Genomic DNA, 16,461 nt, shown 5'->3' with positions numbered 1-16,461 from the left:
ATTATTACCTAAGGCCCAATGTATTTTATATATTGAATTAATTTATTGAACACTGTATCTTGATATAATTTTTCTCAGTTCACATGCAGCAATAGAAGCCTGAAAAACTGCCTCGCTGCGGAGTACAACATCCCTCCAAATAACGTGACCCCATGTCTGCTAAAGAAGGCAACCCAGAATTACAGCCTCTCAATCGTCAGCGGATTCTGTGGGGATGAAGACCCCAACTGCAACTTCCCAGAAGTAGAGTCCATGCACTTTTCAGTTACTTTTTTAAAAATAAGACTCTGAAGCAGATGATAAATTTAATTAATAATGATATCCACCCTCATTTATATTCTTAATAATAGGCTGCACCTCTAGAATATGTTTCCTCCGCCATACTGTTCCATTAGTGTTTTCCTTTCAAATGAAAGATTTTTATTGTTAAAGTGTAGTAAATATTCTGTTTAAACAGTTTTTGTACTAGTCCATTTGTCATAAAGCAGCAATACCACCCACAAAGTTTTTTCCCTATAAAGTTAAATACCTTTTAAGCACATATATGATTTTAAGCACATTTTTAGCACATATTTTTATTAGCTGTTAAATTATTATATCCTTTTCAGATACCTCTGTTGTAGGCATCACAGTATACCTGTTAGAGACATAGGGGGTCATTCCGAGTTGTTCGCTCGTTGCCGATTTTCACAATGGAGCGATTTAGGCAAAAATGCGCATGCGGTTAGTATTTTAACACAAAACTTAGTAGATTTACTCACGTCCAAACGAAGATTTTTCATCGTTGAAGTGATCGGAGTGTGATTGACAGGAAGTGGGTGTTTCTGGGCGGAAACTGGCCGTTTTCTGGGAGTGTGCGGAAAAACGCAGGCGTGTCAGGGAAAAACGCGGGAGTGTCTGGAGAAACGGGGGAGTGGCTGGTCGAACGCTGGGCGTGTGTGTGACATCAAACCAGGAACGAAACGGCCTGAGCTGATCGCTAATTGTGAGTAGGTCTGGAGCTACTCAGAAACTGCTAAGAAATTTCTATTCGCAATTCTGCTAAGCTAAGATACACTCCCAGAGGGCGGCGGCTTAGCGTGTGCAATGCTGCTAAAAGCAGCTAGCGAGCGAACAACTCGGAATCACTCCCATAGGGCGGTATCCTATTAGATTCAGTGAGTTACCGCAGCTAAAGGATTTCCCCGTAAGAAGGCAGCGAAGCATAATCTCCGATAACCAGCCCTAGGAGACCGGTTATTGGACCTTAACACATGGGTCCGTGATGTTATCATGGATCCCATGTGTAATCGGCATAGTAAAAATGGGTTGGAATTGGATAGCCTAATAATGTTATTGGGCTAAAAAGCCTGTTATTACCATGCAGTAAATCACCGCACCTAGTAGGACACCACCCATACTGTCAGCATGTCATGTGATTGCAAAGGGGGAGAAGGAGGAAGAATGTCACAATACTTCTTCACAGTAAGGACAATACGTATTTGAAATTCCCTGCCTGAGGGAGTGGTAATGGCGGATTCGGTCATTACTTTTAAGAATGGGCTAGAGACATTCCTAACGGATAAGGATATACAGGGTTATGGTGGGTAGATCGCACACTATATTTAAAAAATATATATATAAATAATGGCTGTCATTCTCAACATATAAAATTTGTGCTAAAAATAATACAGTGTACGAGACCACAAATAGGTTGAACTCGATGGACAAATTGTCTTTTTTCAACCTCCGAAACTATGTAACTACAGAGGTATTTTGGATAACGGATTTTTTCCGTATTTTGGAATAATTAGATACCATAATGAGATATCATGGTGATGGGACCTAAATCTAAGCACAGAATGCATTTATGTGTCATATACACCTTATACACACAGCCTGAAGGTAATTTTTGCCAATATTTTTTATAACTTTGTGCATTAAACAAAGTGTGTGTACATTCACACAATTCATTTATGTTTCATATACACCTTGTATACACAGCCTGAAGGTCATTTAATACAATATTATTAATAACTTTGTGTATTAAACAAAGTTTGTGTAAACTGAGCCATCAAAAAACAAAGATTTCACTATCTCACTCTCACTCAAAAAAGTCCGTATTTCGGAATATTCCGTATTTCGGAATATATGGATATGGGATACTCAACCTGTATATGTAATATACAGATCTCAGAGGGATATTCCAAAGCCTCTCTTATGATGGGATGCATTCAAGATGCCGGCTGTCGAGATCCCGGCAGTCAAAATGCCGAAGCCGGGATCCCGACACCGATCAGAATCCTGACATGGGAACTCCGAATGGGTCAGGATCCCAGTGCCTCCATCCCGACCATAAGTATCGAAACGGAGGTTTAGGGCCGGTGTGTGGGGGGGGTGTGTGTGTAGGTTTAGGCATCAGGTGGGTGGGGAAGGTTAGGGTTAGGCTGCAGGGAGGGTGGGTTAGGGTTAGGTACCCCTGGGGGAGGTTAGGGTTAGGCTGTGGGAGAGGGAGGGTTAGGTTTAGGTAGCGGGGACAGGGGTTAGGATTAGGCACCTCCGAGGGGGATTAGGGTTAGGCACTAACAGGGGGGAGGTTAGGGTTAGGCTACGGGAAGGGTGGTTTAGGGGGCTGAAGAGAGGGGACAACACCCCTTAAACCTGTCGGTCTTCTCATCAGCAGGGTCCCGGCGTCGGTATTACCGGTGCCGGGATTTCCTGCGCCGGTGTATCATACTGATTCTCTTATGATTATGTCATGTGCCATGTGACTGTGATAGCCATATGACACTGCATGGCTATGAATCGTTTATAGCAGGGGTTCTCAAACTCGGTCCTCGGGACCCCACACAGTGCATGTTTTGCAGGTCACCCAGCAGGTGCGCAGGTGTATTAATTACTCACTGACACATTTTAAAAGGTCCACAGGTGGAGCTAATTATGTCACTTGTGATTCTGTGAGGAGACCTGCAAAACATGCACCGTGTGGGGTCCTGAGGACCGAGTTTGAGAACCTGTGGTTTATAGCAACCTAGATACACAAACCAGGAGGAATGGCAATTAGCAAGCTGCTTCTTATGGCATGTCAAAGTGATTTGTGATAAAATAAAACACATTTATCATGAGAATACTGCTTTAAATGTTGTTAGATTGAACTAAGTGGAGGCATATGGCGAAGTGTCTAGACAGAGGATAATGACCCTGTTTCTGTGACCTGTTTTACATTTCTCACATGTGTTCTCTTGCAGTATTTCACCTACTGTATTCTCCTGAGCCTCCTGGCCTGCTCCGTCTTTCTCCAGATCAGCAGCATCAGAAAGCTCATCCTGATGCTGGTCATTGACTTTGTGTACGTCGTAATTGTGGAAATCCCACAGGTGGCACTGTTCGATAATGCAGACATGCTCGTGACAGCCAATGAGATGTGAGTAAAATTACAGATACTTATAGTGAGTGGACAAAAAAATGGAAACATTTTTGTAAATGAGAGGCATTAAGCATATTGAAAGCAAGGTCTTCCACACAGCTTATGGGGCACATGTATTCATTATCAGGTTTTAGACCCAATAATTAGTATTTTTTTTATAGCCACTGTTAACAGCAATAATAAATAAAAATTTGCAGGAATGTACTAACAATCTTATGCAGGGAGAGGGTATCTGAAGAAGTCCATCTCTGCGAAGTAAAAAGAAGGGAAATTACATTAAAAGCAAGGAGGAACCCTCTTCCAGTAATTTCTGCAAAATAGTAGTCCTTAGGCTATTACAGGGTAACAGCGGATTCACCAAGAGCATTGTTGGTGAATTTGTCATTGAAACCTATGGGGGCTGCATTTGCTGATGGGAATGGAGGGACCACGGCAAATATCAGCGATATCTAATTGATCCATCCATAGTACATCTGGGAGATACTTAATATTTGTGCCCCACCACCATACCCTGGAAATGGCTTGTTTTCGAGAATATCCCAGAAATATTTTATGATAAATAGGCCTTTATTTGTTAATTAGGCAAATAACATGCCACTATAATCAGATTCGTATACAACAGCTAGAATACCCTTATGCCTATATTTATGTCTGAAACAGGAGACTTCAAAAGAGACTGCAACCAAGACAGTTCCACTTCCTAATGTTAACCTGCATGGAGCTCTTAGGAAGAGACAATCAGATAAGGACAGCAGGGGGTGGAAGCGAAATACAGGATTGTGACATTTCCTCACTCATTTTTATTCTAAATTAAAACAGGAAAAAAATGCAGATTAATTGACTGGCAGTGTCACGCTGTGGTGCGATCATTAGAGATGGCCTGACAAGATCTACACTGAGCTGTGTTTTATAGTCACATCACAAAGCATTTAGGGGGGGAATTCAGATCTGATCGTAGATGTGCTTAATTTAGCACATCTATGATCAGTTTCTCAGACATGCGGGGGGACGCCCAGCACAGGACTAGTCCGCCCCGCATGTCTGTGCCTACACACACACACACACCGCCCGCAAGGGTGCAAAAGCATCGCACAGCGGCGCACTCATGCAGCAGGGGGAGGGCCAGACATGCGGGAGGACACCCAGCACAGGACTAGTCCGCCCCGCATGTCTGTGCCTACACACACACACACACACACCGCCCGCAAGGGTGCAAAAGCATCGCACAGCGGCGCACCCATGCAGCAGGGGGAGGGCCAGACATGCGGGAGGACACCCAGCACAGGACTAGTCCGCCCCGCATGTCTGTGCCTACACACACACACACCCCACCCGCAAGGGTGCAAAAGCATCGCACAGTGGCGCACCCATGCGGCAGGGGGAGGGTCAGACATGCGGGAGGACACCCAGCACAGGACTAGTCCGCCCCGCATGTCTGTGCCTACACACACACACACACACACACACACCCCACCCGCAAGGGTGCAAAAGCATCGCACAGTGGCGCACCCATGCGGCAGGGGGAGGATCAGACATGCGGGGCTGACTAGCCCTGTGCTGTGCGTCCCCCTGCATGTCAAGGTGGCTGATCGTAGCAGCTATGATCAGGTCTGAATTTGCCCCATAGACGAAATCGAAAGTACAGCTAGTCAAAATCTGTGCTATCTGGTGTCTGGGGCAGTTCAAGGGAAATCGCATAGTCAAAATCGGGCATAGCAAGGATCTCACCTTGTGTACACACCTTAACATAATTGACCTGTGATTGTGTCTGGCACAGATATCCAGCCAGCCATGAATTTCTTCAATCCCAGCCAGACAGCATTGTTCTTGATTAAAGTGTGAGCTATGTAGCTAGACACACAGGGGTATATGGATAGATTACGCAATTCTGCCTTACACTGCGCTTTGTAATGAGCGGGTGGGACAGAAATCCTGGGAAAACAAACATTTCTGTAAAGGTGCATTTCTCTGTATATTTGACTACATTCAATACTTTCAATAATTCTGCTATATGTGTAAGGATAACTTTGCTTTATCATGTACATTTGTTTCACATTTCCTGTAATTTGGTAAATGTTTAAAAGGCATTAAAATACAAGCACTTGTGCAGATCGCCATCTAGTGTTGTAGATATAGCATTGTCACCATCATCACTATTCTATTCTTTTTCTTTCAGTCAACTAAATAACTCAACAATGAACTGGTAAGAACATTTGTATTTTATATATACCGTATATATATATATATATATATATATATATATATATATATATATTTATATATGTTATTGTATTTTATGTGACGTTCAAGCTGCATTCCTACTTACGACCTGGGAAATTGCTAGTATTAGCTGGCAAATTCCTGGGTCTCAGCCTGACCCATGTTGTTTAGTTTCAGTCTTCCCAATATCCTTGGCTGACGTGCAGGGCTGCCATTAGAAATTGTGGGGCCCGGGAATGACAAAATAGGCAGCATAACTCCCCCTCCCCTTATTTTTTTTTAACTAAAATAAATACATATAAAATAAATTAATAAAGCTAGGATATATATTTAAAATTTTTCAATAAAGTACAATTCCTATGCCCCCACACCTATGCTCCTTTCACCATACTATGCCCCACACAGTAATGCCCTGACAACATATTATGCTCCCACATTAATGCCCTTTTCACCATAATATGCAGTACCTGCTCATTGTCAGGTGTTGAGCTCATTGTCATGGGTTCTGCTAGTTTTCAGTGGTTCTGCTCGTTGTCATGGGTTCTGCTAGTTTTCAGGGGTTCTGCTCGTTGTCAGGGGATTCCCCACCACCACCCTGCCACTGCAGTAAACTGTTCCGCTGCTTCAAGTAAAATAACTATTGAGAATGTCCCTCCCAAAATGGCCAGCGCCTCAGAAGAGACAGTTATTAAAGATACTAGGGCCTCTTCTAGTATCTTTAATAACTGTCTCCTCTGAGGTGGCGGACATCTTGAGAAATATATTTTCTATAGAGCCTGCGGGCGGGCGGGGACGGAGGCGGTGGGCGGGTGGCGGTCTGTTAGAGAGGCGGGCCTGGGACAGCTATGCCCACAGCAGGCCCCCTGATGGTAGGCCTGTTGATCAGCGTTCCCGTGCAAAAACCCGGGATCTTGAAGTAAGTGTGAAAGGGGTATAAGTTACAAGTTATATGAGACAAATATGTCATGCATATTACTAGTGACAACAATGATGTTATAACACATCATGGTCTGCGTATTAAGGGGGTAATTCAGACCTGACTGCTAGGCTACGTTTTCTCACAGCCTGCGATCAGATCCGAACTGTGCGTGCGTATGCACTGCAATGTGCCGGCGCATCGAACGACTGAACCGAGCATCGGTGCATAGCGACAGGATGGTGCGAAAAAGCGATCACACGGAGATTGACAGGAAGAGGCTGTTTGTGGGTGGCAACTGACCGTTTTGTAGGACTGTCCGTGAAAACGCAGGAGGGACAAGGCGTTTGGAGGGAGGGTGTCTGACGTCAGCTCCGGCCCCGATCACCAGGAAACCATTGCAGCGTGTGAGTAAGTCCTGGGCTGAGCAGAAACTGCACATACTGATGTTTGTGCAGTTCTGCTACAAATGTGATCGCACACCTGCACACAGCTAATACCCTCCCCCTGTAGGCGGTGACTACCTGATCGCAGGGATGCAAAAAACGCACCCTAGTGATCAGGTCTGAATTACCCCCTAAGTGTGAAGGATCATGGATCTGACACCAGTAATCCCTTTTACAAAAAATGTGGTAATTTAATTGTAAATTTAGGTTCATAGAAATGTTTACATTTTACTTATTGTTACATTAGTCCCACATCCAAGTTCAACCCTTAAAGGGTTACATTATATTAGTTTCATATCACTGATGTGAGGACTTGTTGATCTAAGTCTGAGGTTTAGATATAGACAGTGGAACATCATTTTTCTAGTTATATATTATGTATTGGTAAAAATCTGTCCTGCATGAGGACTAGGGGCGGTATTCTAATGTTTTGCGCCCTCAATTTCTCGTCTAAAGGGACGGGAGATTGCGGGGTGCAAGTCAATTGTTGTTTTCGCGAGCATGAAAATTGCCGTTTCGGCACCCAAACGGGTCACTTTGCGCATTTCAGCTGCCCACCCGGGGGGGGGGGGGTGACTGAAATGCAGACACCAGCAGCCTTCGTGTCCGAACGGAGCTACAATTGAATAGCTCCAATTGGGTGCTATCTAGTGCCTGATAGCGGGATAAGAATTGAATCTCGCCCAAGGAATAGTTTTTATAAGTCTTGTTCCCTCTATAGTTTTAAGGGGTCGTGACATTGATAGGATATTTTAGAAAATCTCACTCTTCGGGAAATTCTAAGAATATGTTCTTCAGTCAGAAGTTGAACATTTTTTATATTTTCAGAAAAGACAGAAATGCACCATCTCGCACATGGCTGAAGGAAATTAATTTTGTAACGTCAAATTGTCTGACAAAGTTTACATGAAATAACACTAATTAATAGAACTTGTAATATTGTCACACAACAGACCGTCTTGTGGTGTGTATCTAGACTTCCATGTCCTATATTGTAGATGTCTCTTTGTGTCTCCGCAGCACAGACAGTGTCACTAGAGTTGCCCTGAAGATTGCTACCCCTATAATCATCACTGTGTTTGTGCTGGCCCTTTATCTTCACGCCCAGCAAGTGGAATCCACTGCCAGGCTGGACTTTCTGTGGAAGCTTCAGGTATCTCCTTTCTGGTCTAGTCCTTACCCCATTATCCCCGTATGAATGTAGTCATAATGTTATCATTTACAATGCCAACATGCATAACATTATAACTATCAACATTTACAATTTTTATGTCACCATTGAACATGCCAGCATGTGCAGATTGTCAACATGTGAAATGTCAGCATTCTGCAAGGACCAGGTAAAGGTTAGGCTATGGGAGGAGAAGGTTAGGGTTAGGCTCTAGGGGAGGGTTAGGGGTGAAGATTAGTGATATACTCACCGCCGGAAGAACCGCTAGATTCACCAGAAGTCATCATCGCATAATCTGTTATACCAGGTAAGTGACCACTGGATCATCAGGGACGTTTTTTCAACATTCTTCTCATATCGACATGCTGAATGTCGATAAAATAGTCCACATCCGTCCATGTCTTCTCTGAGTCACTGATAGTTGATGGAGCTTTACAGAGCTGTTCTCCGGTTGTTTGCTCTTCCAAATATATTTTTTTCACAATTCAGCAGATAAGCCAAAGATATCCATTTGCATAGTATAAAGTTATTTACATGTGTGTATTATTACTGTTTATGAGGAATCCACATTGCAGAGCTATTGGCTTAGGAAACATTCTGCAAAGGCCATTGAGTCATACAGGGCAATGTGCAGATTTCTCTGCCGGTATACGTGACAGTAACTGGGCTCATTCAGTAGATCACTAAGTGGCACCAATACCATTATCTCCTGATAGTGACAACCTAATAGATACTACAGCTTATTTTCCGCTATCAGCTCAGAGGTGATTACGTGGGAATGGGTAATTAGTATGGATGGTGTAATGGAAAGCATTACTGCCTCACAGCACTGAGGTCATGGGTTTGAGTCCCACTATGGTCCTAACTATGTGGCGTTTGCATATTCTACCCATGCTCCAGTTTTCTCCCACAATCTAAAATATGGTGGTAGGTTAATTGGCTCCCAACATAAAAAAAATGAACCTTAGTCTGTAAGTGTGTGTATAAACATGGTCAGACTAGATGGGTCCAGTGGTTCTTATCTGCCATCAAATTTTATGTTTCTATGTTATATTTGATACCACCACTCCTCCCTCCCGGCGGCCATGAGAATCAAGTGACTAAGGGAATAGAGCAGAGGACTTAGTGTCTATATATCTATTACAGGACACCTAGGGGGTGATTAAATTGTTTTGCGTGTCCCCTGCTGAGTGTATAAACTAATGGGTGCCCAACGGAGCAATTTAATTGTTGCTCTGATTGGGCACCCGAACGGAGCAACAATTGAATTGTTCTGTCGGGGCACTATTTTTTATAAATGCCCAGCAGGGGGCACGCATAAAAATTGAATCGCCCTCTAGTCTTCTAACTCTGACACCCCTTTTCCACAGAAAGGAACACATTCCCACATCCAGGAATACTTAACGTTACCCCAGATGTTTCCTTTTCCATAATCTGTGACACTCATAAAGCTGTTGTACAAGGAGCAGTGATTAAATACACCATCCATAGAAAGCAACAGCAATCACAAAGGATTGCTGAACTTACTATAGTCAATTGGAGTGGCTTGGGCAAAATCATAAAACAGCACACTGGGCTGTGGGCCTGATTCATGTTTTGTAAGTAACGCAAAAATACAAGGAAGTGGGCAAAACCATGTTGCACTGCAGGTGGGGTAGATGTAACATGTGCAGAGAGATTTAGATTTGGGTGGGGTGTGTTCTAACATTTGTGGGCTACATGCAAAAGCAGCCAGTATTTACCCTGCACGGAAAAAAATATAAATATAGTTGCCCCCTATGGTTTGTTTCAAACACAAAGTTACTTGCTTTTTTCCTTTACTTACATGAATCAGGCCCTGTGTGCGGCTGAACCGTTTATAGGACCCTGGATTGCAGCGGCAATTTCTCAATTTTCACATACTGTATACAGTATCTGGGGATTTTTTTCCTTGTTATTTTGCTGACCTTTGAGAAATTTGGTTTGCACCCTAGGCTACATTTTCAATATTTACAAATTACTAGCTTTATCCATTCTTTAAGTAAGTTGCCTTCACTTAGAAGTCTTGCTCCTTTTAAATGTCTATGCACCTATGATCTAGGTCACCGGGGGGTCATTTCCAGTGGCGTAACTACCGTGGGTGCAAGGGTTGCAACTGCTATGGGGCCCGAGATGCTTCAAGGTCCTGCAGATCCCCCTGCACCCAGTCATGGGCTGCTTCAAATACTCGCCGCTCCCCTTTCACCCCCACCCACAGGATGAACGGCCACCTCCGATAGAACCCACCTGCAGCTGCGTGGAGGATGAGGCAGGTGGGTGGGGAGGCCCTACCTGATAGGCTCCGAGCAGCAGAGCAGTACTGTGCCACGATTAGCAGGGATTTAGGGGGTGGGGCCTAATGTCATGAAGCGCCACCCCCATCCGAGACCTCTTCTGTAGCAGGTAATGTATCTCCTGTTTGCTCCTCCCTCTCTCTACCCTCGCTCTCTCCCTGACACTGTCTACCTGACAATCTCTCTCTGTCACTGTCTCTCCCTCTTACTGACACTGTCTCTCTCTCCCTGACACTGTCTCTCTCTCCCTCTCTGGCTCTGTCTCTCTCTCATGCCCTGACACTGTCTCTCTCGCTGGCACTGTCTGTCTTCCTCCCCGACACTATCTCTCTCACTGCCCCCCCCCCCCCCCCCCCCCCCCGACACTCTATCTCTCCATGATACGGTCTCTGTCTAATACTATCTATCTCTCTGGCACTCTATCTCTCTCTCCCTGACACAGTCTGTCTACCCCCCTCTCACTCTCCCTGACACTATCTCTCTGTCCCTCCCTGACACTCTCTCTCTCTCTGGCACTGTCTCTTTCTCCTTCCCTCTCTCTCTCTCTCTCTCTCTCTCTCTCTCTCTCTAGCACTGTCTCTCTCCCTGGCACTGTCTCTCTCTCCCTGGAACTGTCTCTCCCTCCCAGATAGTGTGTCTCTCTCTCTCTCTCTCCCTGACTCTCTCTTGTTCTGTCTCTCATTGTCTGTCTCTCCCTGACACTCTCACTCTCTCTTGCTCCCCCTCTCTTTTGCTCTCTCTCCATGACACTCTCTCCCTCTGACACCCTCTCTCTCTTCCACTCTCTCCCCTTTTTCTTTTTTTTCCCTGACACCCTCTCTCTTGCTCCTTTCTCTTTCTTTTATTCCCTCTATTTCCATGAAACCCTCTCTCTCTCTATCTATCTCTCTCTCTCTCTCTCTCTCTCTCTCCCTGACCTCTTTATCTCCCTCTCTGTTTTGCTCCTTTCTCTCTCTCTCCCCCTGACACACTCATTTCTATTTCACTCCCCCCACTCTCTCTCTCCTACTCCCCTAATGGGCATTGCAGCAACAATGGCGGAGGGGGGTTAGGGTAGGGGGCCCTTTTAAGATTTTGCTATGGGGCCTCCAAAGTTATAGTTACGCCCCTGGTCATTTCCATTCCTTATTCCATGTTAACTACCCCACCTACGGGTGACAGGGATCTGTTCAAACAGTGCCTGTGATCTGCCTAGCTGAGGAGCAGTGGTTGCTCATTCGTCATGCTCGCTAAAGCCTAATATTAGGGAAAATGCTTACAAGATTTACTGTTACTGGTATTTAGGGCCTTATTCAGGTTTGTTAGCAAACCAAAAAAGTTAGCAGTTGGGCAAAACCATGTTGCATTTCAGGTGGGGCAAATGTAACGTGCACAAAGAGTTATATTTGGGTGGGGTGTGTTAACTGAAATCTAAATTGCAATGTAAAAATAAAGGAGCCAGTATTTACCATGCACAGAAACAATGTAACCCACACAAATCTAAATATTTGTACACGTTACATCTGCCCCACATGCAGTGCAAAATGGTTTTGCCCAATTGCTAACTTTTCTGCTAACATAGTAACATAGGGAGTCATTCAGATCTGATCGCTGGGCTGCGATTTTTGCATATGCCGAGCTGCTAAAATCCAGTCTGTGCAGTCTCTGCGCAGCACTGGACTTACTCCTCCAGTGCAATCACATCAGGCTGATCGGGGGTGGAGCTGACGTCAGACACCCTCCCTGAAAACGCTTGGGCACGCCTGCGTTTTTCAGAACAGTCCCAGTAAACGGTCAGTTACAACCCATAATCGGCTTCCTCCTGTCAATCACCTTACTAACGCCCGTGCGCATTTAGTACCTGATCGCCCACTGCGCAAAAAAACACACAGCAGCAATTAGATCTGAATGACCCCCATAGTTAATGAGGTTGACAAAAGACAATTTGTCCATCGAGTTCAACCTGTATATAATTCTTCCACTATTCTGTATTTAACTATAGTTTAACTATAATGGCCAGGGGCGTTTCTACAGAGGAGGGGGTCCATGTGCACCTCAGGGTGGGCCCCCTCCTCTGTACGGCGCTGTAGACTCCGGCATTGTGCAGGAGTCCACTGCGCATGCGCAGGTCTCCGGAAACATGGCGCCCCTTCATGATCCGGAGACCAATTTGGCTACCACGCATGCGCGGCGGCTATTTCCACGGTGATTGCAGGTCCCGGCGCTGGACTCCAGAAAGGTAAGTGTTAAAATGGGTGCGGTGTGGGCCACCCCTGGACCCAGGGGCCCGTGTGCACCGCACCCATTGCACCCATTATAGAAACGCCAATGATAATGACCCAGATAAAGGTATGTTTTAAATCTAACTACAACTATAATTGGTGCTGTTTCTATAATACATTTATTTTAAATGCTATATCCTTGGATATCTTTTTCAGTCAGTAATTTATCTAACCATTTTTAAACCTTTTGACTGAGTTGACCATTACTACCTTCTCTGGCAGAGAATTCCAAATCCTTTACTGTGAAGAACCCTTTCCTACATTGGGTATGAAATTTTCTCTCCTCTAACCTCAGAGGATGTCTGCGTGTCCTGTGTAGAGATTTTTCAATAAACAAGTCGTCTGATAATGGTGGGTACACACTATTAGATATATCTGCAGATCAATTGATCTGCAGATATATCTATGTATGGATCGGGCAGTGTGCTGTGCATACACACAGCCCGATCCGTCGGGGGACTGACGTCATGAACTGGGCGGGCCGGCGCTCGCGCCCGCCCAGTTCACCTGTCAATCACCGCCGGCCGCCGCAGCATGTGTACGGGCGGTCGGACGACCGCCCCATACACACACAGCGACGGGCCAATATATCGTTAGATATATTGGCTGTCGGCTGTGCTGCGCGGCCGACGCGATACGTCTGTGAACGACGGAGTTCACAGACGTATCGCCCGTACACACTGGCCGACGGTCCCGCGATGTATCGGCCGTTCAAGAGAACGGCCGATACATCGACCAGTGTGTACGGGCCTTAACTCCATGTATTATTCCTTTATATATTTGTAAATATTGATAATGTCTCCTCTTAAGGTGGGTACACACTAGGCGATGTGCTCTATGAGTGATAGTAACATAGTAACTAAGGTTGAAAAAAGACAATTGTCCATCGAGTTCAACCTATTTGTGGTCTCCTATGCAGTCTTATTATAGGACTAGTTATTTTTATGTTAGGACTAGTTAAATTAACTATAATGCGTGCCTACGCACCATAACCCTGAATATCTTTATCCAATAGGAATTTATCTAACCCATTCTTAAAGGTGTTGATTGAGTCCGCCATTACTACTCTCTCAGGCAGGGAATTCCAAACACGTATTGTCCTTACTGTGAAAAAAAACCTTTTCGCCTCAATGTGCGGAAGCTCCTCTCCTCTAACCTAAGCGAGTGACCACGTGTTCTCTGTGCTGATCTTATAGAAAACAGGTCCCTCCCAAGCTCTGTGTATTGACCCCTTATATATTTGTAGATGTTGATCATGTCCCCTCTTAGTCTCCTCTTTTGAAATGTAAACATGCCTAGCCTTGCAAGCCTTTCCTCGTATTCCAGCATCTCCATGCCCTTGATTAGTTTGGTCGCCCGCCTCAACCTTTTCTAGCTCCAGGATATCCTTTTTGTAATATGGTGCCCAAAATTGCACACAGTATTCAAGATGTGGCCTCACTAGTGATTTATATAATGGGAGTATAATACTCTGGTCCCTTGCATCAATTCCCCATTTTATGCATGCTAATATCTTATTAGCCTTCTTTGCTGCACTCCTACTTTGGGTACTGCTGCTTCATTTGTTATCTATGTGAACCCCTAAGTCTTTTTCCAGTACAGAATCCCCTAATATTACCCCATTTAGTATGTAGGTGTAATTTTTGGTCTTGCCCCCAAGGTGCATTACCTTACACTTGTCTGTGTTGAATCTCATTCTCCATTTTGCTGCTCATGCTTCCAGTTTAGTTAAGTCGTTCTGAAGAGACTCCGCATCCCCCTCCGTATTTATAACCTTACACAATTTGGTATCGTCTGCGAAAATTAACACCATGCTCTCTAGACCTACTGTTAGGTCATTGATGAAAATGTTGAACAAAAGTGGTCTAAGTACTGACCCTTGTGGCACACCACTTAGTACTTTGGTCCAATTTGAAAATGATCCATTGACCACAAAGCGCTGCTCCCTATTATCTAACCAATTACTGACCCAAGTGCATATTGTGCTCCCTAGCCCTATTTCTTGTAGCTTGTAAGTCTTGTAAGACGCATGTGTGGTACAGTGTCGAAAGCTTTGGCAAAGTCTAAAAAGATTATGGAGCATATGCAATTGCGTTCGAATTCCGGCTGGAATTCGACCGTTTTTGGATTCGACACAAATCGACAGTCGAATCCCGGCCGCCGGGACCCGAATTCGACATATTCAATAAAAAACGGATTCGACAGTCCCGCTGTCGAAAAACGGACCAATTGACGATAGTGTGCGTCCTGGATTCGACTTCATGGACGGCACAAAAGTGTTAAAAAAAAACCTGAAAAAAATTGCGTGGGGTCCCCCCTCCTAAGCATAACCAGCCTCGGGCTCTTTGAGCCGGTCCTGGTTGTAAAAATACGGGGGGGGGGGGGGGGAATTACATGGGATCCCCTGTATTTTAACAACCAGCACCGGGCTCTGCGTCCGGTCCTGGTGCCAGAAATACGGGGGACAAAACACGTAGGGGTCCCCCGTATTTTTAACACCAGCATCGGGCTCCACTAGTCAGAGAGATAATGCCATAGCCGGGGGACACTTTTATATCGGTCCCTGCGGCCCTGGCATTAAATCACTAACTAGTCTCCCCTGGCCGGGGTACCCTGGAGGAGTGGGGACCCCTTAAATCAAGGGGTCCCCCCCTCCAGCCACCCAAGGGCCAGGGGTGAAGCCCGAGGCTGTCCCCCTCCCATCCAAGGGCGGCGGATGGGAGGCTGATAGCCTTCTGTCAAAAAAAAGAATATTGTTTTTTGTAGCAGAACTACAAGTCCCAGCAAGCCTCCCCCGCAAGCTGGTACTAGGAGAACCACAAGTACCAGCATGCGGGGGGGAAATGGGCCTGCTGGTACCTGTAGTTCTACTACAAAAAAAATACCCAAATAAAAACAGTATACACACACCGTGACAGTATAACTTTATTACATACATGCACACCGACATACACACATACTTACCTATGTTGACACGAAGGCTCGGTCCCCTTCTCCACATAGAATCCACGGGGTACCTGTAAATAAAATTATACTCACAACAATCCAGGGTAGATCGGTCCTCTTCTTGTTTGTAATCCACGTACTTGGCAAAATAAGAAAACGCAAACCACGGACCACGCACTGAAAGGGGTCTCATGTTTCCCCGACTGCCGGGACCCCCCGTGACTGCTGTCAAAGACGGTCCCTTCAGCCAATCAGGGAGCGCCACGTCGTGGCACTCTCCTGATTGGCTGTGCGTGTCTGAGCTGTCAGGTGGCGCATAGCGCATAGGCACTCCGTTATATTCAATGGTTGGAACTTTGCGGTCAGCGGTTGACCGCGAGTAACCTCGCGGTCAACCGTTGACCGCAAAGTTCCCACCATTGGATACAATGCAGCGCCTATGTGCTACATTGTATCTCCAGTGCGCCGGCTGACATCTCAGACGCGCACAGCCAATCAGGAGAGTGCTACGACGTGGCGCTCCCTGATTGGCTGAAGGGACCCTCTTTGACAGCAATCACTGGGGGTCCCGGCAGTTGGGGAAAGGGGTCGCATGTGTAAACATGGGACCCCTTTCAATGCGTGGATCGTGTTTTGCGTTTTTTTATTTTGCCAAGTACGTGGATTACAAACAAGAAGAGGACCGATCTACCCCAGATTGTTGTGAGTATAATTTTATTTACAGGTACCCCGTGGATTCTACGTGGAGAAGGGGACCGAGCCTTCGTGTCAAGTATGTGTGTA

At 45.4% G+C, this 16,461-nt stretch overlaps 1 protein-coding gene across 1 annotated transcript in view; it reads left to right on the top strand.

Annotated features, from left to right (window-relative positions):
• Positions 1-16,461, top strand: part of ADCY5 (adenylate cyclase 5) — a 984,560-nt gene that overhangs the window by 889,796 nt on the left and 78,303 nt on the right. The window contains exons 14-17 of the mRNA XM_063934061.1: positions 79-243; positions 3,228-3,403; positions 5,583-5,609; positions 8,009-8,141. Coding sequence (XP_063790131.1) covers positions 79-243; positions 3,228-3,403; positions 5,583-5,609; positions 8,009-8,141 — 501 coding nt within the window. The remainder of the gene's footprint in view (positions 1-78; positions 244-3,227; positions 3,404-5,582; positions 5,610-8,008; positions 8,142-16,461) is intronic.

The sequence above is a fragment of the Pseudophryne corroboree genome, chromosome 7, assembly GCF_028390025.1.
Source record: "Pseudophryne corroboree isolate aPseCor3 chromosome 7, aPseCor3.hap2, whole genome shotgun sequence".
Lineage (NCBI taxonomy): Eukaryota > Metazoa > Chordata > Amphibia > Anura > Myobatrachidae > Pseudophryne > Pseudophryne corroboree.
Note: the sequence above shows the minus strand (reverse complement) of the source record. Positions and strands in the feature narration are given on the sequence as shown.